The sequence below is a fragment of the Cyprinodon tularosa genome, unplaced genomic scaffold (assembly GCF_016077235.1).
Source record: "Cyprinodon tularosa strain WSP-4 unplaced genomic scaffold, ASM1607723v1 ctg333, whole genome shotgun sequence".
NCBI classification, from domain to species: Eukaryota; Metazoa; Chordata; class Actinopteri; order Cyprinodontiformes; family Cyprinodontidae; genus Cyprinodon; species Cyprinodon tularosa.
The window spans coordinates 953,277-973,243 of NW_024039045.1; the positions used below are offsets into that span (position 1 = coordinate 953,277).

Consider the following 19,967-nt stretch of genomic DNA (forward strand, 5'->3'; position numbering starts at 1 on the left):
GTCAGAGTGCACATCTAAGAGCTGTCCTGTCAACAGATTGGGGTTTTGGATTGAACAGCGCTCTGTAAGGTATTCAGAATATACTGGGGTATGGATCTGTTGCTCAGTTCTGCTTCAAAACTTTTTCTCTGACCTGCCTGCTGTTCCTTAGTGTTTATGATGTAGTTATTTCTGTCACCAGTGATGTCTAAGAAATCTCTCTGGCTTTCCTAGACAGCTGGTTTTTACATCCGCACTTAATTTTATTCATGATTAAAGTAATGTGTGGAATACAAAAGCACAGCTTATTTTTTATTTTTATTTTTTTTACCCAAAAAGCCTTAGAGCACGTTGTTTCCTTTTCATTTAAATCATGTTTAAATTTGTGTTTCAATCATATAAAATCTAAACAATTGAAATGTATGGTTGTTGTCAACTCTAAGAGTATAATTTATGTAAAAATGCTGTCATGCGTTCCGCTCGATCATTCAGGTCTCAAAACAGAGCTATATATAGCCCAGTTTACATGGACAGAAAGGTTTTTAAGTCATCCTGTTCTGACTCTGCTTTCATGAGGAGTTTTTGCTTGACTGTAGACACATAATCAGGAGGTATTTGGAGCACAATCTGAATCACCCTTAAAATAGAGACTTAACCTTAAGCTGTTATTCAGCAGATTAGCTAAATCTTTCTTTTTGGTCTAAAAATCTTTATACACACTAAAAAATTCAAACCTCCACACAAATTGAGCCACTGTTAGCACTACTAAAAGGATTTTGAACAAAGCTCTTCTGGAGAACTATTCCCATCAGCTTTCCCAGGAGAGCTAAAGCTGTTACAGCTGCAAACATCACAGTCAGCACTGTCAAGTTTATGTGTGAATACTTTGGCAATATCCTGAACTGTATACAATTACTGAGGCTAATAATCTCTTCTTTAGAAATAACTAAAAACATTGTTTGTTTGTTTTTAAATCAGAGAGTCCTGAAGAGGGTAGACAGCATAGGCGGATCTACTGGGGTGGCATAGGGTGGCAAATGCCACCCTAAATGACAGCCTTGCCACCCCTGCTGCCACCCCAGTTGGCGGTAGGGGTGGCAAGGCTTATAAATTATGGATCATTTGAGAATTACAACCGCTAATTTCCAATGTCGGACTGCAGTGAATGCAGCACGAGATGACGCAAGAGCGACTGAGACTGACTGTTTTGAAAACCGAATTTGGCAAAGCGAGGGAGCCAGGGGTCACAGGGAGAGGAGACACGGGATGAAACAGGTAAAAATTGATTAACTATCTATCGAGAAATGAAATCATAATGAAAGCACAATGTTGCTAGCATAGCTGCAATGCTGATTTTGAGATGATAAAAATCAGGTTGCAGAACGTTATTTCTCTATCTATGATGTTAGTTAGGCCTGACGTCTCAGGCTCATAAAGACATATTTTCGGTCAACTATGACAGAAAAGAGACGATCTAGTTTGATTGTACTCAAATCAAAACGCACAGAGGCTTTGGATCTAAATAAAGTTGTGAAGCGTTTTGCTGAGCAACATGGAAATCGCTTCATTCAGCTGTTATAGTCATGTTAACTTTATGTTATGCTCTCTGGTGAGCCTTTACCGAGCTGTTACATTTTGCTTTGGCACCTGAGAAAATCTGATATTTCCTTTAATAAAACCAAAAGTGTTAAAAGTTAAAAATGTGATACTGGTGTGAATCCTGCTTAATATGAAGCAGTGTTGTTTCTTTTTTTGTATATAATATGAAACTATCCAGAAATGACCCGTATGAACCTACTCACAAGCAAAATGTATTTATTATGTTGCTTCTTTTCAGATTTGTGGAGATTTTAATGTAACATAAAGAACCCGCCTTTTTGTTGATTTGTTGATACAGCAGTATGGAGGACCAACTCTGCCATATTTAAAAATAAATACAGAAATAAATAAATGCTTAATAAATAAATAAGCATACAATTAATTGCCACCAAAAATACAAACAACAAATAAATGTAAGTAGAAATTAAATTATACAGCTAGTCATAAAGGTATATAACTCTTTTAATTGGCTTCTTTATTTCTTTGCCTTTTTAATATTTACCTTATTTATTTTTTTGTCATTTATTATCTTCAACTTCATTTTTTAATTACTTATATTTTAAGTATTTATTTATGTGCATGTTATCATATTTTTGTCTGTTTTATTCTTCCTTTGTATTTTTTTACCCTAGTTATTTCTTCGCCGCTATTTCTTTCTGCCTGCCCTTTTAACATTTCTGCCTGCCATTATAATATAATTTCTAATTACATTTATTTGTTGATTGTATTTTTGGTGGCAATTATTGTATGCTTATTTATTTATCGAGCATTTATTTATTTCTGTATTTATTTTTAAATATGGCGGAGTTGGTCCTCCATATGCAGCTCTATCTACAGCATATTTACATGCATGAAATGTCCCTTTCATGTTGCCTTAACTGCTGTATGTCAAGTTACTGAGGAACAAATGGGGTAAATGTGTGTTCAGAGTAAACATTACATAGATGTCCAGTACCTTGTTCGGGTGCCTTGACCCATTTATTTCTACTGTGTAGTTATGCTCACTTTAGTACAGCTCAGTCCATAGATCTCTGATGGGTACGTTTTTCTTTCTATAGTTTCTTCTTGTGCAAATGCTGCAAAGCTGCCTCTCTGACAGTCAATCTCACACATCTGCGACTCAGCACCTGTGTCTTACCTTAATACCTTTCCTGTCATAATGCCCCTCTAGAAGTAGTGTTATCATTCTTCTATCTCCTATTAAGTGAGATCTCATTGTACAATGTATTATTAATATGAACTGTTTCACATGAAACACTAGTACTGTACATACTATTCTCACCAAACTGTGATAACTGTGATTAAATTCAGTGTAAACAAATGCCATATGTTGCCACCCCTAAAAAATTCCTGCCCCCCTCTTGCCACCCCATAAATATTTTTCTAGATCCGCCCCTGGTAGACAGTAACAAATCACCAATCCTTCTGGTCCGTGCCAAACTTAAAATAAAGAACCCTGATGATTGGCTCAAGTCTGCATGACCATAAAAGCTCAACGCTGCAGGGACTCCTGTATATTTAATGCTAGTTAATAATTGATGAGTATGTTGAAAGATTTAGGCAGGCAGCAGGCGGTACCTGACCATTCACAGTTAGGATAATTTGGATTCTCTCTAGGGTTTTTCTTTTTTTTTTATATATGATTAAAGTGCGCACAAATACATTATCATCTCCATATAAAACAAGCTAATGTTGGCCAAAGTGCATCAAAGTTTTTCAGACAGTAAATTCTCTTACTGATCATAAAAATTATAAAATACCATCTCCACCTGAAGTCTGAGTTGTGCAGATTAAAAAAACTAGATTGGAGGTAATTCTAACACCTGATTCATTTTGGATCATATGAGATCGGAAAAAAAACAAGATGGTCTATCGTAGTTGATGTCATTGTTTAGATGGTTTGCTATAAATAAAAGTGCATTGATCTAAGGGTTGATAGGGATGTGCACAAGTCAGTTCATCTCTGTTAAAGCATTAACGTACACATGATCCTACTATGAAAGGTGGGCGTGTTGATCTACAAAGATGATCCAAATTAAGCTTAAGCATGGCCTAGTCAAAGTCTGATTCAGATGTTTTAGCAGGACCACCTTAAAAAAGATGGCCATGCCAAATGCTTCAAAGTGGATGAAATAAAAGAAATAGAAACCACCACCCCCACTCACACACACCCATACTCGCTCTGTTATACGTAGTGAGGACCATGTATTGACCAATGATTTTCAACCCTTTCTATGTCCTAACCCTAACCATTACCCATGCATACCTCACCCTAACCCAATTGACACCTTAGCCCTAAACCTAACCATTAGCAAAATAGCTTGTGAGGACCAGCAAAATGTCCTCACTGTACAACTGGTCCTCAATCTGATGGTAAAATTGGAAAAATGGTCCTCACTCTGAGGGCTAGACAGATACACACACTCACCTAAACCCGGCAGACGCATTGCCAGTTTTTAAAACTTATGATTGTTGCTGCTGCCTAATGTGAACATCCAGAGTCATGGCATCCTGAGCTTTACTCTCCATGATTAGTTGTTCACGCAGTAAGAAACATTACTGTGCAGGAATCTCAGTGGTCCATGTTGTTTTATTGCTTCTCATAATAAGTTCATTGGTTAATGCAATTTATGTTCATATACAGCATTTTTCTAGAACAGCACCACAGCTTTAGACTCATTCTAGACTTTTAAAAGCAGGTACATTATGCAGACATCAAATGGAAAATATTTAAATTATTCAGCATCTTCAGAGACCTTGGTTACAGAGACCTTTATGTAAACGAGAAATGGCTTAAGATATACATTGGAGGCAAAGAAAAAGACAGAAAACACGCAGAACAAATGTTTAAATTTGAACCACGTCCTTCTTAAAAAAATGAAAATAACAAAATCTATCTTAAATGAGTATCATCCCTGAGAGCTTGTTATATTTTCCCCTCCTCTTCCTAACTGAACTGTCAGGTCCAGTCTGTCAACCCGCCCCTCCCCCTCAGCTCCTGTACTCATCCCCACAGTCTCCAATGAGCGCCATCAGGTCCCTGGAGCGCCGTGTGACGGCTTCGATGGCTGCGTGGTCCTCCGCCGTCAGCCTCAGGTCGGGGCTGCAGCTGTGCAGGCTGTCAGAGATGTACTGCCCCGCCCCCGCGACACCGAAACGACATCCGATGATGACTCCGCCTACAGCAGGGCGGTCAAGCACGTAACGGGTTGCTACGCTGGCCACTGAACATTCATGTCTTTTAGCAATGGTCTCCAAGACGACAAGGAGGTCCTGGAAGAGAGTCCATCCTCCCCAAGAGTCGATCATGTTCTTGTACTTGGAGAGAGAGGCCGTGTTGAGCTCTGCCCGAGAGTTGGGCTCCGCCTTCCCCAAGTAACGCTCAGAGAGCAGGCCGCCCGCTAAACAGGGAGGAGACGGGGTGAGGAAGAGGAGGCAAAAGGATAAAGAGGAGGTCACAGCCACATACACAACTCCATTTCAGAAACCACCATTTTGGCATTGGCTCTGCGTTTAAATAACTCCCACTCTATAGAACTCACCCAGCGTTCCATATGTGAGGAGCTTTATGTTGTTGGCAACGCAGAACTTCTCCATCTTGGCTGCAGGCCGCTGATCTATCAGCGAGTACTGAACCTGTACAGGCAAAAGGAGCGGATGCATGAACACAGGATGAGGAGAGGAAGGGTGCAAGGAAGCAAAAAGCAAAACCTGCAGGTGTAAGTGCTACCTGGTTGCTGGAGATGCAGATGCCTTTGCTAGTGATCTCCTCCAGTCTCTGTGTGTCAAAGTTAGTGAGGGCGAGCTCACCTAGTAAAGTCAAAGGAATTCCTTATTCAGACAATAAGTATAGATGAGAAAATAAAGATTAACTTCCTCCACTTATCTATGTAGGCAGCTGATGTGGGAACTAAGGGCAAACATACGTATGACTCCCTCCTGCTGTAGGTCTGACAGGTGTCCCAGGGCTTCCAGGTATCTCTTGTCTCTGTAGTCCCACCAGTGAAACTGAACACAGTCCAGGGTGTCCACCTTCATTCGGCTCATGGAGCGCTGCAGCGCCTTCTCCACCACCTAAAAACAGAAGCATGTCAGCACCAGCAGTGGCTCAATCAATCAATCAACCAACCTTTATTTATACAGCGATTTACAACAGCACCAGCTGAACCAAAGTGCTTTCCATAAGTGCAATAAAAACAGTTTCAACACAATTAATAAAAAAATTTATTATTATTATTATTATATCATTTTAACTGACTTAGCCAGTTCACTAAAATCACCTCAAATGTTTATATTCATCGTGAAAAATACTTTTTTAATACAAAACACCGGTGAGGAGGGAAACAAATGTCGCACTAAGTTAAAAATGGTGGTGGGGGCATCATGCTGAGGGAAAGCAGCGACAGGGAAAGGTTTGGATTAATTCATTTTCATCCCCACATCTGATTCTGGTTAGAAAATGTGTTTATAAAAACTCCAGTATAACTTTTATTTGCTTAAGTCATTCTAAAAATAACTCAAAAATATTTCTGCCTCCAAAGATATGATCACTAAAAACTACAGAAAGAAAGTTTCACTCTATTGATTTACTTTACATATAAAATGTTTATGTATAAAACTGTTGGTCTGTTAATATTTAATCCCAGTTAAATATAAAAAAAGGCAGGTTGTTGAGATAAAATGTTAAAAAGAAGTTCAATGCCTACAGATTGCTTTGTGTTGAAGCCAGGCTTCAAAAAGTGTTATTAAAGGCAGATTACAGAGATGATCTAAAGATGAACATCCTGGAGGATAAAACCTGCATTACAGTCAGTAATCACCTTCCGCTCCATCGGTCCTGGTCGGGGAACAAATTTGGTCAGACCCTGCAGAGCTGGAGACGCTCCTTCTGAGTTAAGCTGAGGGTCATAAGAGGACATATTGAATTACAAACAATGTGCGGCATGAGTTTGATCCATCATTATATTTAAACTTAATTAATCCAAACTGGTCTATATTTGAAATAAGAAGCAGAAATAATCTAAACAGGATCAAACTGAAGGAGTAGTATTGACCTGGAACTTATTTTATTGCTGATTTACTGTTTTTCTCTCAATTTAAACTTAAAAATCATCTACTTTTTATATTTATATTTTAATATAAAAATACAGAATAACTCCTTGGTACCTCTTCTAAAAACATTTCTATCTAGATAAAAATTTCTGAGAGGTTTCTGGTTTTAACCATTTATAGTCCATGTTACCATTTTAGTAACTTGGATGTAAACATCAGTTTGCAGCAAACAGGCAAAATCTTGAGGTCAAATGTGGTTTGGAGGGTCCACACCTGAGTGGAAACGCTTCATAGATTACCACCAGCAATCTGTTATTCACTGTGTGATGTGTTACCTACTGTAATTTAAGTTTAAAAAAAAAAAGTCAACTAGTTAGAAACTTAACTAAGCTTTTTAAATATTTTGAAAAAGCCAATTAAATGTAAAAGTAAATGAGACAAGTTAAAGAGTAAAAAAAAAAAATCTTTTCCTGTGTCAGCATTATTGTTCTGTTATGTTGTAACAAAAAATATGTTTATCTCTTTCTGTAATAAATTTTTTTAAATGAATTTCTTAGAGAAGCAATCTTCAGATTTTTTATACCACATTAGGGAAGTTGACTGCTTTTGGTGATTATATTAACTTTGATTTTTGCCGTTAAAGTAATTATTTATTTTTTTATTTTATTTTACAAAAATAATAAGGTCTTGTTCTTTCCTTTGATACCAACTCTAAATTGAATATTTAAAACTATAGTGAGTGTAAATCTGCTCAAGTGTTGAGTTAATTAATATTCAGTATAAAATTTGACAGCCCTGCAGTGTAACTCTTACATTATGTGGAATTGATTTCCCACCAGTCTCTGATAGGTCTTCTTGATTTAGACACTAATATTAGTTAAATTAACTTCGAAAATCTGACACTAGCAAAAAATTTAATTTTATACTCATTTTGACTCTGAAACAGAGTTATATTCAACTCTGTTTGTGTTAAAGAAACACTGGTTTGTTTTTTACTGAATAAGTTTTACACGTAATGATGGAAATCAGCTCACAAGTTAAAGGGATTCAGAGTAAAAAGGTAAAAGATTTATTGCAGTGTCTGTGTCCACCTGGCTATTGAACAGTCCATATATTTCCTCTGCAGGACCGTAGATATCCGCCATGTCGAAGGTGGTCAGTCCAGCATCAACGTAGGCCTGCATGGCCTCAACTGGAGAGGGAGGAGAGAAACAGCCAGTAATAGGATCACAGCAACGTGTCCTTCAGACATAGACAGACTATGCGCTCACATCTGTTTGCAGGGTCACGTTGCTAAAATGGTCCAAAGTGCTCTGCTTTAGATCAAATTAAATACCGTCTTGGTGTTATTTGTTAATCATGCTAGCATCTTTATTGCAAGTTAATTCAACATCATATAAAGCATAGTGAGGATGCTTGTTGGCACAAAGTAAAAGGGTTGTATGGGTTTCTCCACAGAAGAAAAGGTTCAGTATGGCTGCAGCTATGAGCAGACTAAAAACATCACTGTTATGATTTTTGGAAGAATTTAGAAACTTAATTATTAAGCATCAAAAACAGAAAAAAAAAGGATTTGCCTTGATGTTTATATATGCAGTAGAATTATTTTATTTTTCCTGTTTCAATTTCCTAACTTTTTGCTCAATAGAAGTGAAGTAAATACTTGGATTCAGACAATGTTTAAGATTATAGCGTCATGTACTAATATATCAGCTAATCCGTTTCTCCAGCCCCTGAGAGGTGAGGCAAAATTTATAATTTATGTAAAGAACACAGCTCCCTATTCTACCTGTTCAGAAGAAGTTTTATTTTCTAACTCTCATCTTCTGAGGACTGACACATATACTTTATGTCTATATGGATTTCTGAAAAGGGAGATTCAATTTTTTTTTTTCCAAATAATTTTAGCACTGTATTAATTAAAAATGGCTCCCACTGCTATTCAGGTAAATCAATATGACATAATGGCCACTGTTTCCTCCAGAAGTCATAGAAATATTTCTTTAATAAAGACATATGTATACTTTGTCTGTTATAATTATTTCATTTTAAAAAAGCAAATTTCTGGAAATACCTGGAGAAAAACAATCTGATATCAGAAAGCAATTTAAGCCGTTTATCTAAGCTCCTGGGTGGCATAATGTGTTTTAAACACAAACTTTTTACAACTTTTCTAAAGGTTTGTTGAGATTTTCCAGGTCCAAATAGGTCCCAATACTGAGGCAGTGAAAACAATTTCTTCTTAAGTGTCACAAAAGTCTACCTGTATTTTCTTAAGATTCATGTTAAACACGTCCTGTATAAGTTATTGCTGGCAATCAATTCAGTTAATCTACAAATAAAAAGTAAAATATAAATATTTTTGTATCTGAAAAACACAGTTTTCTAGTATTAGCAACTCTATAACTATTAGGGGTGGGTATTGCCAAAGAAGTCACGATTCGATTCGAATCACGATTCATAGGCCACGATGCGATTCTATCATGATGCATCACGATACTTGAATTATTGCGATGCATTGCAATATTTTCTCCTCCATGTTTTGTTTTTGAATGACTCGGCGCAGTATCCCGCGGCCGGAAATGCTTGTGACACAAGGCAGCGTGCGTCAACACATCCGCAGCGACATCTACTGGACTGGAATTTGTAATACACTTGTTTTTGGCTGATGTTCGCCAACCATTCATGCAATTTTATTTATTCGTTTTTTTAAATTAATAATCGATACTTGGCGTCAAGAATCGATGCAGTAGATCACGAAAATTAGAATCACGATGCATCATCATGACGATTATTTTGCACACCCCTAATAACTATACAGTGGCATGAAACTGTGTTACCCCCCCTCCTGATTGCTTTCCTTTTTTGCATACACGTGAAAATCAATTGTTAGAGAACATCAAACAGTATTAGTCGGAGATAACACTAGTAAACACAATACAGGTGCTGGTCATAAAATTAGAATATCATGAAAAAGTAGATTGATTTCAGTAATTCCATTTAAAAAGTGAAACTTGTATATTATATTCATACATTACATACAAACTCATATATTTCAGATGTTTATTTTGTTTAATTTTGATGATTACAAATGACAACAAATGAAAATCTCAAATTCATCATATCAGAAAATTAGAATATCATGAAAAAGTAGATTGATTTCAGTAATTCCACTTAAAAAGTGAAACTTGTATATTATATTCATACATTACATACAAACTCATATATTTCAGATGTTTATTTTGTTTAATTTTGATGATTACAAATGACAACAAATGAAAATCTCAAATTCATCATATCAGAAAATTTGAATATTACTGAAGACCAATAAAAACAAAGGATTTATAGAAATGTTGGCCAACTGAAAAGTATGAACATGAAAAGTATGAGCATGTACAGCACTCAGTATTTAGTTGGGCCTCCTTTGGCCTGTATTACTGCAGCAATGCGGCGTGGCATGGAGTCGATCAGTCTGTGGCACTGCTCAGGTGTTATGATAGCCCAGGTTGCTCTAATAGTGGCTTTTAGCTCTTCTGAATTGTTGGGTCTGGTGTATTGCATCTTCTTCTTCACAATACCCCATAGATTCTCTATGGGGTTAAGGTCAGGAGAGTTTGCTGGCCAATTAAGAACAGGGATACCATGGTCCTTCAACCAGGTACTGGTAGCTTTGGCACTGTGTGCAGGTGCCAAGTCCTGTTGGAAAATGAAATCTGCATCTCCAAAAAGTTGGTCAGCTGCAGGAAGCATGAAGTGCTCTAAAACTTCCTGGTATGTGGCTGCGTTGACCCTGGACCTCGGAAAACACAATGGACCAACACCAGCAGATGACATGGCACCCCAAACCATCACTGACTGTGGAAACTTTACACTGGACTTCAAGCAACGTGGATGAAGTGCCTCTCTTCTTTTCCTCCAGACTCTGGGACCTTGATTTCCAAAGGAAATGCAAAATTTACTTTCATCAGAGAACATGACTTTGGACCACTCACCAGCAGTCCAGTCCTGTTTCTCTTTAGACGCTTCTGACGCTGTCTGTGGTTCAAGAGTGGCTTGACACAAGGAATGCGACAGCAGAAACCCATGTCTTTCATACGTCTGTGTGTGGTGGTTCTTGAAGCACTCACTCCAGCTGCAGTCCACTCTTTGTGAATCTCCCCCACATTTTTGAATGGGTTTTGTTTCACAATCCTCTCCAGGGTGCGGTTATCTCTCTTGCTTGTACACTTTTTTCGACCACATCTTTTCCTTCCCTTCGCCTCTCTATTAATGTGCTTGGACACTGAGCTCTGTGAACAGCCAGCCTCTTTAGCGATGACCTTTTGTGTCTTGCCCTCCTTGTGCAAGGTGTCGATGGTCGTCTTTTGGACAACTGTCAAGTCAGCAGTCTTCCCCATGATTGTGTAGCCTATAGAACTAGACTGAAAGACCATTTAAAGGCTTTTGCAGGTGGTTTGAGTTAATTAGCTGATTAGAGTGTGGCACCAGGGGCCATCAATTTTGAACCTTTTCACAATATTCTAATTTTCTGATATGATGAATTTGAGATTTTCATTTGTTGTCATTTGTAATCATCAAAATTAAACAAAATAAACATCTGAAATATATGAGTTTGTATGTAATGTATGAATATAATATACAAGTTTCACTTTTTAAATGGAATTACTGAAATCAATCTACTTTTTCATGATATTCTAATTTTATGACCAGCACCTGTACTTTGTTGTTAAAATGAATGCTTTTATTAAGGGAGGACAAAATGTTCAAACCTACATGGCCCCATGGGAGTTCGTATTTAAGTACATATTTACTCCTCTATGTAAATATGTAATTCAGCAAAAGTATTATGGGATTTTTGAAATGTAAGACTTTATTCAGGACTAGTTTTTTATTGTTCTGTTGCAGATTTTTAAACTCAGAAAACAAAAATATAACTATAAACATTCAAAAATTATAATAATAGTTGACATTATATCTGAGCTCCCTTCTAAAGGATACATATTGCCTATTTAATAGTCTTAAATACTTTTAAATGTCAGTTGTTAGATGGATCTAAACTGCCTGTTATGTCATTCTGGCAGTCGGTTACTGAACATGGCCCTCTGCGGCACCCATACGCGCCTGTACCATAAGACCTGTGCTATGTGCGCAGCAAATTTTTATACAGAACAGTCACAGCTGCATATGAGTAAATAATGAGTTTACCTGCTTTGGTTTTGTTCACAGCCCCATGAGCTCCAGACACCTGCCACATCCCGTTCAGGACCCGGCAGATTTCCAGACCTCCGGAGAGCTTCACTTTAGGAACAGACGACATTCTGCAGTAAAGACTGACTGTAACTTCTCACTGCGGTGGGAAATAAACATATAATACTAATAAAACACACATCTAAAAGAGCGTTGAGGGACTTGTAAATGTGACAAGTGTAACTTACATTTTGTTATCTGTTGCTACAGCCAGAGCTACACCTCACTGCTCATGTAAGACGCTCACAATCTTCTGTTTATAGTTACAAAAGACTTGGTGTTAAGTGTTACGAAACATACGGCCCCAACGACCACTAGATGGCGCCATTTAACTGGAAATAAACGAGCATTTATTGGTGCGTCTGCTGCCCCCTACTGGACAGAGCTATAGCGACAGCTCACCCTATCAGATTTGGATGTTTTTATTACTTCCATGCCTTGTGGTGTATTACTACGGAGCCCCCTAGGGGACATGGGGAATTTTTTTTCTTTTGCGTTCCCTCGCAATACTTTTGCGTTCCCTCGCAATACTTTTGCGTTCCCTCGCAATACTTTTGCATTACCTCGCAATACTTTTGCGTTCCCTCGCAAAAACTTTTGCGTTCCCTCGCAAAACCTTTTGCGTTACCTCGCAATAGGGCTTGGTCGTCGTGACCATGTTGACGGCGCACTTTACGGCTTCCTTAGACTATTGCCTGTGTTCTCCCTCTCAGCCGTGTTTTATTTCGTTTAATTTCACCGTAACTTGATTTCAACCATGGTAAACCGTTGCTGTATTGTGGGCTGTAACAGCGCATCACATGATCGCCGAGGGAAAAACCTACAAAATGGGATAACTTTCCACCGCTGTCCTGCCTGGAGGCGCAAACACGGAGACCAAGTTTCACAGATAACAAAGAGTCGTCGGCTAGCTTGGATCGCGGCTGTAAGACGACAGAACAGAACTTTCCACAGTATCCTGATGTCAATGCGAGTGTGTTCCCTGCATTTTCATTCTGGTAAGTTAAAGATGCACGGTTTTATTTTATAGCCTACAGTGTTTCCTTCCTTCATCCGTGGCACCACATACAAGCATGAACGCGCGCCCAGAGACTGTTGATATAGCATTTTCATCCTCGTTGGTTGATATAGCATTTTATCCTCTTTGGTAGAACACACTGCCAGTTCCTACAAGGACAGGGACATCCCTCTCCATTTTCAAAAAAAACCCTGAGGTTGACAGCTGTCATAGCACCACTTATAAATTTTGCTGATCCTAGCGCTTACCAGCCGTCTTGTAATGTAATGTAATCATATAATACAATTTAATAATGTGTATATTGAGGATCATTGATAACATTATGGTTCTATATGTGTTCAACACTGCTGCTGTGGATAATAATTTTAAATTGTGTCACCAGGAAAACCAGCAAATGAAATGTACACCTCGCATCCGGATTGGGCACCATCACTACACTTGGGCCACACTGAGATAAAGGCCACACAGACTGCACGCTATGAGAGACAGGAAAAGAGAAAACGGCAAAGGACTGACAGTACACCTGCGAGGATGAGACAGCTATTGATGACCTTGTTCCACCCGGTAAGCCTTACAGAGCCAGAAGATTCAACACCGTATGTTGCTTTTGTGGCTTTATCAGCTGCATGATGCACATTTAGCTAAAAGATGTCCTTATTTTATCCATAGTGGAGACACCAGCACCAGCTGAGGATGGAGCTGAGCAGACACCGCTGACAGAATGTGACTTCTGTCAGCGCCGGCGTGCTGAAATCAACCGGCTGCTGGAGGAGAACAGGACCCTGAAACGTGAGCTTGGCCAGAGACTTCAAGCTTAACACTAGCTTTGTGACCATTCATTCAGTGAAAGGAATCTCAAATCTTCATCAAAACATTATTCAAAATATTAAAAAAAAATTTAAGAATAATTTGCTGAAATAGAAATCAGCATTTGTTTGATACTTAGTGTTAGAAAAAAAATGTGTCCTAACAGGTTTTCTGAACCATCTTCTAATCTAGTCTCCCCCAGCTGCTGGTAGAAACAAGATTTTTTTACCATCATTCAGAAACTGGATAGGTGTTACATCTGTATTTTGTTGAAAATCATTTATTGAACATTGTTATTAATAAAATTTTAAGGAATAGATTAAATAGTCAAAGATCCGCAAAATATAAAAAAATAAACAATAGTGCAGTGCTGTGGCCATTCAAGTTAACTCCTAGTTTGAATCAGAGTCTTTCAAAGTGAACTATTTAGAAAAATGAGTGCAGTATTGACTGCGGGTTATTAAATCTGACCTCATAAAACACTGTAACGGGTAACTTTGAGCTTAAATCATTCAGTCAGAGGTATTATGCAGGTTTAAATGTCCTGTGCTCATTTCATTTCTTTTTCTTTTAAGTGATATAACAATATAACAGCGTGGTTGTTATACTTTACTGTTGTATAACTGTGATTTATATGATATGTATACACATGCATGAGGGGTTGAGGTTAACGTTTGCTTTCCAGCATAGAATGAAATATAATGGTGTCCTTACCTGCATAATTTATGTCTATTTTTTTTCTCCTCAGGTCTTGCACTCTCAGCGCATTAATGAGACTCCCCTGAAGCCATGGGTCATCATTGCTGACGATGGGCAGGTTTGCTGTGCACACTGTACATGCATGGCTGGAATTGCAGAGGCATGTACACATGTTGGGGCTCTGCTGTTTAAGATTGAGGCAGCAGTCCGCATCCGTGGGAAAAAGACTGTGACAGATGTGCCAGCTTATTGGAAAATACCAGCAGGTATCAACAAAGTCAGCGGTGAAGTCGCCCACAAGATGGACTTCACTTCATCCAAAGTGCAGAGGATTGCTCTGGACAGAGTCATCGATGACAACATTCCCATGCCTGGCCTACGGACACGGGCCAGCAGACGCACTGCCCAAGCCACATTGGACGACTTATCGTCAATGTTCCCTGTTCTTCAGAACCATAGGTCAGTTTGTATGTCCACAGTGAAGCCCTACTTTCACAACTATGCTGCTCCTGTCCAGCCAGCTGTGATCCCAAAACCCCTGCAAGACCGTCTGCGCGACCCAAAGTTTGAAAATGCTCCACCAGCTGTCCTTCTCCAGCACTGTGAGACAGTGAAAGACATTGCAGCTGCATATTATTGCACGTCGTTATATTACAATACAATTATAGATTATATTATTGTATATCATGACATATTGCATCGCAGCCTTTATTTATACAATTTAAGAAATGCATATTGTTAAAAGTAATTATATAAGACATTGCACTAACATTGTTTTTTAATGTGTACTATAGTACCGGTAATAATTTGCACTACTTCAAATGTTATTGATATCTGTTATTACTTAATTTGATCTACCTCCAATTTTTATGTTTGTAATTGATGTTTCATAAATACGTATTTTTTATTACTTTGGAATTTTTTTTATACATAGACATTTTTTATAAAAAGCATAGTATTTTGTATTATTACATTGTATTGTTATATTTGCATATTATTGCACGTTGTTATATTATACAATTATAGATTATATTATTGTATATCATGACATATTGCATCGCAGCCTTTATTTATACAATTTAAGTAATGCATATTATTATAAATACTTATATAAGAATTTGCACTAACAGTGTTTAACTGTTAATGTTTACTATAACTACAATTTGTATAATAATAATTTGCAATATCTCCACTTTCCATTTCTCCATTGATGTTTCATTAAGACCGACTTATTAATAGGATTGAACATTTTGTATAAATACATACTATGTTATTGTAAGTAATTGCACTGCATTTTCATCGCGTCCATTTTTTATTTGTAACCATTTACCTACAAGCATTCAAACTGCACTGCTCTGTTCTGCGCTGCACTGTGTTCTCAAGTTTCACTACTTGCAAATAAACACTGAAAAGGATCTGATCGTTTGAGACCTCTTGCTTTTGGGTATGGATGCAAAACACACCTATGGCTAAAAAACAACCCACTTGTTAAATGTTTGCTTAGAGTGTATTGTTGATACAAAGAAATTGTCAATTCCATATTGAGCATCAATCTTTTCTTTAATACAGTAATTCATAAACACCAGAATAAAGTGGTTGACTTTAAGGTGTGGAAGTCCAGTGTAGTATTTCACTTTGACGGTGTCTTCCTTCAGGAAATCTTCATCCATTTTTCTCTGGCCAAGCTCACGTTTCAGGGTCCTGTTCTCCTCCAGCAGCCGGTTGATTTCAGCACGCCGGCGGTGTCTGCTCAGCTCCATCCTCAGCTGGTGCTGGTGTCTCCACTATGGATAAAATAAGGACATCTTTTAGCTAAATGTGCATCATGCAGCTGATAAAGCCACAAAAGCAACATACGGTGTTGAATCTTCTGGCTCTGTAAGGCTTACCGGGTGGAACAAGGTCATCAATAGCTGTCTCATCCTCGCAGGTGTACTGTCAGTCCTTTGCCGTTTTCTCTTTTCCTGTCTCTCATAGCGTGCAGTCTGTGTGGCCTTTATCTCAGTGTGGCCCAAGTGTAGTGATGGTGCCCAATCCGGATGCGAGGTGTACATTTCATTTGCTGGTTTTCCTGGTGACACAATTTAAAATTATTATCCACAGCAGCAGTGTTGAACACATATAGAACCATAATGTTATCAATGATCCTCAATATACACATTATTAAATTGTATTATATGATTACATTACATTACAAGACGGCTGGTAAGCGCTAGGATCAGCAAAATTTATAAGTGGTGCTATGACAGCTGTCAACCTCAGGGTTTTTTTTGAAAATGGAGAGGGATGTCCCTGTCCTAGTAGGAACTGGCAGTGTGTTCTACCAAAGAAGATAAAATGCTATATCAACCAACGAGGATGAAAATGCTATATCAACAGTCTCTGGGCGCGCGTTCATGCTTGTATGTGGTGCCACGGATGAAGGAAGGAAACACTGTAGGCTATAAAATAAAACCGTGCATCTTTAACTTACCAGAATGAAAATGCAGGGAACACACTCGCATTGACATCAGGATACTGTGGAAAGTTCTGTTCTGTCGTCTTACAGCCGCGATCCAAGCTAGCCGACGACTCTTTGTTATCTGTGAAACTTGGTCTCCGTGTTTGCGCCTCCAGGCAGGACAGCGGTGGAAAGTTATCCCATTTTGTAGGTTTTTCCCTCGGCGATCATGTGATGCGCTGTTACAGCCCACAATACAGCAACGGTTTACCATGGTTGAAATCAAGTTACGGTGAAATTAAACGAAATAAAACACGGCTGAGAGGGAGAACACAGGCAATAGTCTAAGGAAGCCGTAAAGTGCGCCGTCAACATGGTCACGACGACCAAGCCCTATTGCGAGGTAACGCAAAAGGTTTTGCGAGGGAACGCAAAAGTTTTTGCGAGGGAACGCAAAAGTATTGCGAGGTAACGCAAAAGTATTGCGAGGTAACGCAAAAGTATTGCGAGGGAACGCAAAAGAAAAAAAATTCCCCATGTCCCCTAGGGGGCTCCGTACCGTATAGTTGAACCTGTACTTTGGGATTTTTTTTGTCATTCCCCCAACCCCAAAAAAAACCCTGTGGAATGATTAAGTTGCAGGCAAAAGGGATTCTGTAAATAAACAACCCTACAGATTGAAAAGGATGTCATTAAAGTTCATGCATACGGTACATTAAAAAGCCAACTTTTAGCAATATATATGTTGCTTCCAAAAAAAAATGCATCTTCTAGAAAACAATAAGAAAACCATTCAAAGCATTAAATTATGAGTCCATTAGAACTAGTCAGAAATTATCTTTATTTTACATTTACAAAGAAAGTATTAAAGTTTCATTCTGCTTTGGATAAATTCTTCTTCTTCTGCTTCTTTCTTTTTCTCCTCCTTTTCTTACTGGGTGCATCATCATTAGTGCCCTCTGCTGGCAATGTCACCATCTCCTCAGCATCTGAGGATTCAGGGTTTTCCTCCACAGCAGCATCAGGCTTTTCCTTTGCAGCAGCATCAGGGTTTTCCTCCACAGCAGCATCAGGGTTTTCCTCCACAGCAGCATCAGGGTTTTCCTCCACAGCAACATCAGGTTTCTTTGCAGCATCACTGTGACAGCATAAACAAAACAAAAAAAGCATCAGGCAAACTAAGATACAAAGAAATGAATGCCGTATTGTAGTTTTGAAATAACTACACTTGTGAGATGTTCGCACAACACATTTGATTATTAACAAGATTTGACCTTATTCCTTTTATGAAGTGTATAGAGAAACAACTTTACAAGAAGACCCCCAATATTCACCTGACTGGATCTGCAGGTTTCTCCTTTATATTACTGGTGTCACTAACTTTCTCCAGCAGAGCAACAAAAAAGCCATGTGTGAGAGTTTTGCTGGTACTGGCACGTAAACACTGCGGAAGTGGCTCCATCCCTCGTTCAGGCCACTGGGGCAGCAGTGGCACTAACCTAGAAAAAGAAAACAGAAGTTATTTGTTAGGTTTTGTTCTAAATCCTTTATAAATACATGCATTTAGGGTAGAAGCCTGAAAGTCTGTTCATGAACTGTTAATAAAAAGGAAACTGAGCCATCTGGTGAAAATCTTCCTTGTATTGACAGCTAATCTGGATTAGAAACATATATACCTAAAGTTGGGGTTCTGCTGCAGACAGGCAGCAATGACTTCCTCGTTCTCCTGGCTGTGGATGGAGCAGGTGGAGTAGACCAGGCGCTTCAGGCGAGGGAACCTGAGGCCGTGGTTCAGGCACCGCAGCTGGAAGGAAGCCAGAGATGCCAGGCGAGCTTTTTCCTCCTCCTGGTTTGCTGCAGAGTTGTCCCGTAGGCAAACCATCCCTGGACACCACAGACAATCGTTTCAGTTGGCCTTAAAAAAAACAACAAAAGAATTTCTACACAGAGATAAAAGGGTACCTGATCCACTGCAGGATGGATCCAGCAGGATGTATTCCACATCTTTATACTGTGAACCATCGGGATCCACCTTTAGGAAGTCCTGGTTGGCCAGCTGGTGGCAGGTGACCCCCGCTCGGAGCAGTAGGGTTGACATGGTGGCCAAACGCTTACCATCCAGATCAAATGCAAACAGCTTTCCTCTGTTCTTCATGATGGCTGCCAGGTGGCTGGTTTTATTGCCAGGGGCAGCACAGGCATCAATGACATGGCTGCCAGGTGGGGGGTTAAGGAGATAAGCAGGGAGGCAGCTGGCTTTGTCCTGCAGGATGATGTGACCTGCCTTGTATAGGAAGTGATCATGGAAGTCTGTCTTTGGGGAGAACACCAGGAGCTCTGGCAAGTGCAGGTCAATCACAAACTGCTTGTTCTTCAGGGTGAAGTTATCCAGCTTCACGGCCTGACCCAGGTAGGAGAAACCATCCCTCTTCAGGTAGTCCACAGCATCCTCCACGGTGGTCTTCAGTGTGTTCACACGGACATATCGGGGCAGCTGGTCCCCGGGGTTCTGCTTGGCGCTGGCTGGAAGTAGATCCTCATTCCTGCTGACTTTTCTCCTCACCTTCATGCGGGCCAGTTCCGCCTGTAGGCGGGCCCGATGCTTCATCATCTTGGCCTTCCAGGTACCGCCGCATTTCAGCCCCTGGCCGATCAGGAGGTCATATACCAGCACCTTGGCCAGGGGCATCTTCAGCTTGGTGGGCTTCAGCAGCTTGGTGCTATCGATGATCTCCTGCAGGATGGAGGAGAACTTCTGCGTCTCGCAAACCAGAGCGAAGAGCTGCTTGATGTTGGAAAACTTACTGTCGTAAACCAGAGTCTTCAGGGCGCCCTGTTTCATCTCCGCTTTCTCCAGGATCTCCGCGGCTTTGATGTACAGCGCCATGATGGCGGAAGGTCCTGCCTTAGCAACACTTTGTTAGAAAGTTGTTTATTTTTCACTGATCCGGCGATCCGCTGACATTAGGAGAACAAACTGGTTTATTTTCCTCATGCGATCATCCTGGATTCCTCCTTGTTTCAACCACGTGAGGGGAAGGCTGGTGACCCCGGAAGCAAAATGTGGCACATCGTTTCCGGATGACGTAGAGCCATCTTCACCCAATCAGATTGCAGTTTATATTT

General features: G+C 39.4%; 2 protein-coding genes and 1 long non-coding RNA gene across 3 annotated transcripts; 1 reads left to right on the forward strand and 2 right to left on the reverse strand.

Annotated features, from left to right (window-relative positions):
* Positions 1-4,150: 4,150 nt before the first annotated feature.
* On the reverse strand, positions 4,151-12,205 carry LOC119789220 (uncharacterized oxidoreductase YccK-like). The gene is made up of 8 exons (XM_038294032.1): positions 12,066-12,205; positions 11,836-11,977; positions 7,722-7,822; positions 6,399-6,476; positions 5,505-5,652; positions 5,309-5,388; positions 5,121-5,214; positions 4,151-4,979 (listed from the first exon to the last, which is right to left on the reverse strand). The coding sequence occupies exons 2-8, from the start codon at positions 11,945-11,947 to the stop codon at positions 4,570-4,572; spliced, it is 1,023 nt and encodes a 340-aa protein (XP_038149960.1). The 5' UTR covers positions 11,948-11,977; positions 12,066-12,205; the 3' UTR covers positions 4,151-4,569.
* A 605-nt stretch (positions 12,206-12,810) lies between these two features.
* Positions 12,811-15,381, forward strand: LOC119789227. Its single transcript, XR_005281555.1, has 4 exons — positions 12,811-12,875; positions 13,278-13,459; positions 13,565-13,684; positions 14,451-15,381. It is a non-coding gene; the product is annotated as an uncharacterized LOC119789227 (long non-coding RNA).
* Positions 15,382-17,668: 2,287 nt separating this feature from the next.
* On the reverse strand, positions 17,669-19,912 carry nsun5 (NOP2/Sun RNA methyltransferase 5). Its single transcript, XM_038294095.1, has 4 exons — positions 18,804-19,912; positions 18,518-18,725; positions 18,181-18,340; positions 17,669-17,921 (listed from the first exon to the last, which is right to left on the reverse strand). The coding sequence occupies exons 1-4, from the start codon at positions 19,726-19,728 to the stop codon at positions 17,715-17,717; spliced, it is 1,500 nt and encodes a 499-aa protein (XP_038150023.1). The 5' UTR covers positions 19,729-19,912; the 3' UTR covers positions 17,669-17,714.
* Positions 19,913-19,967: the final 55 nt, after the last annotated feature.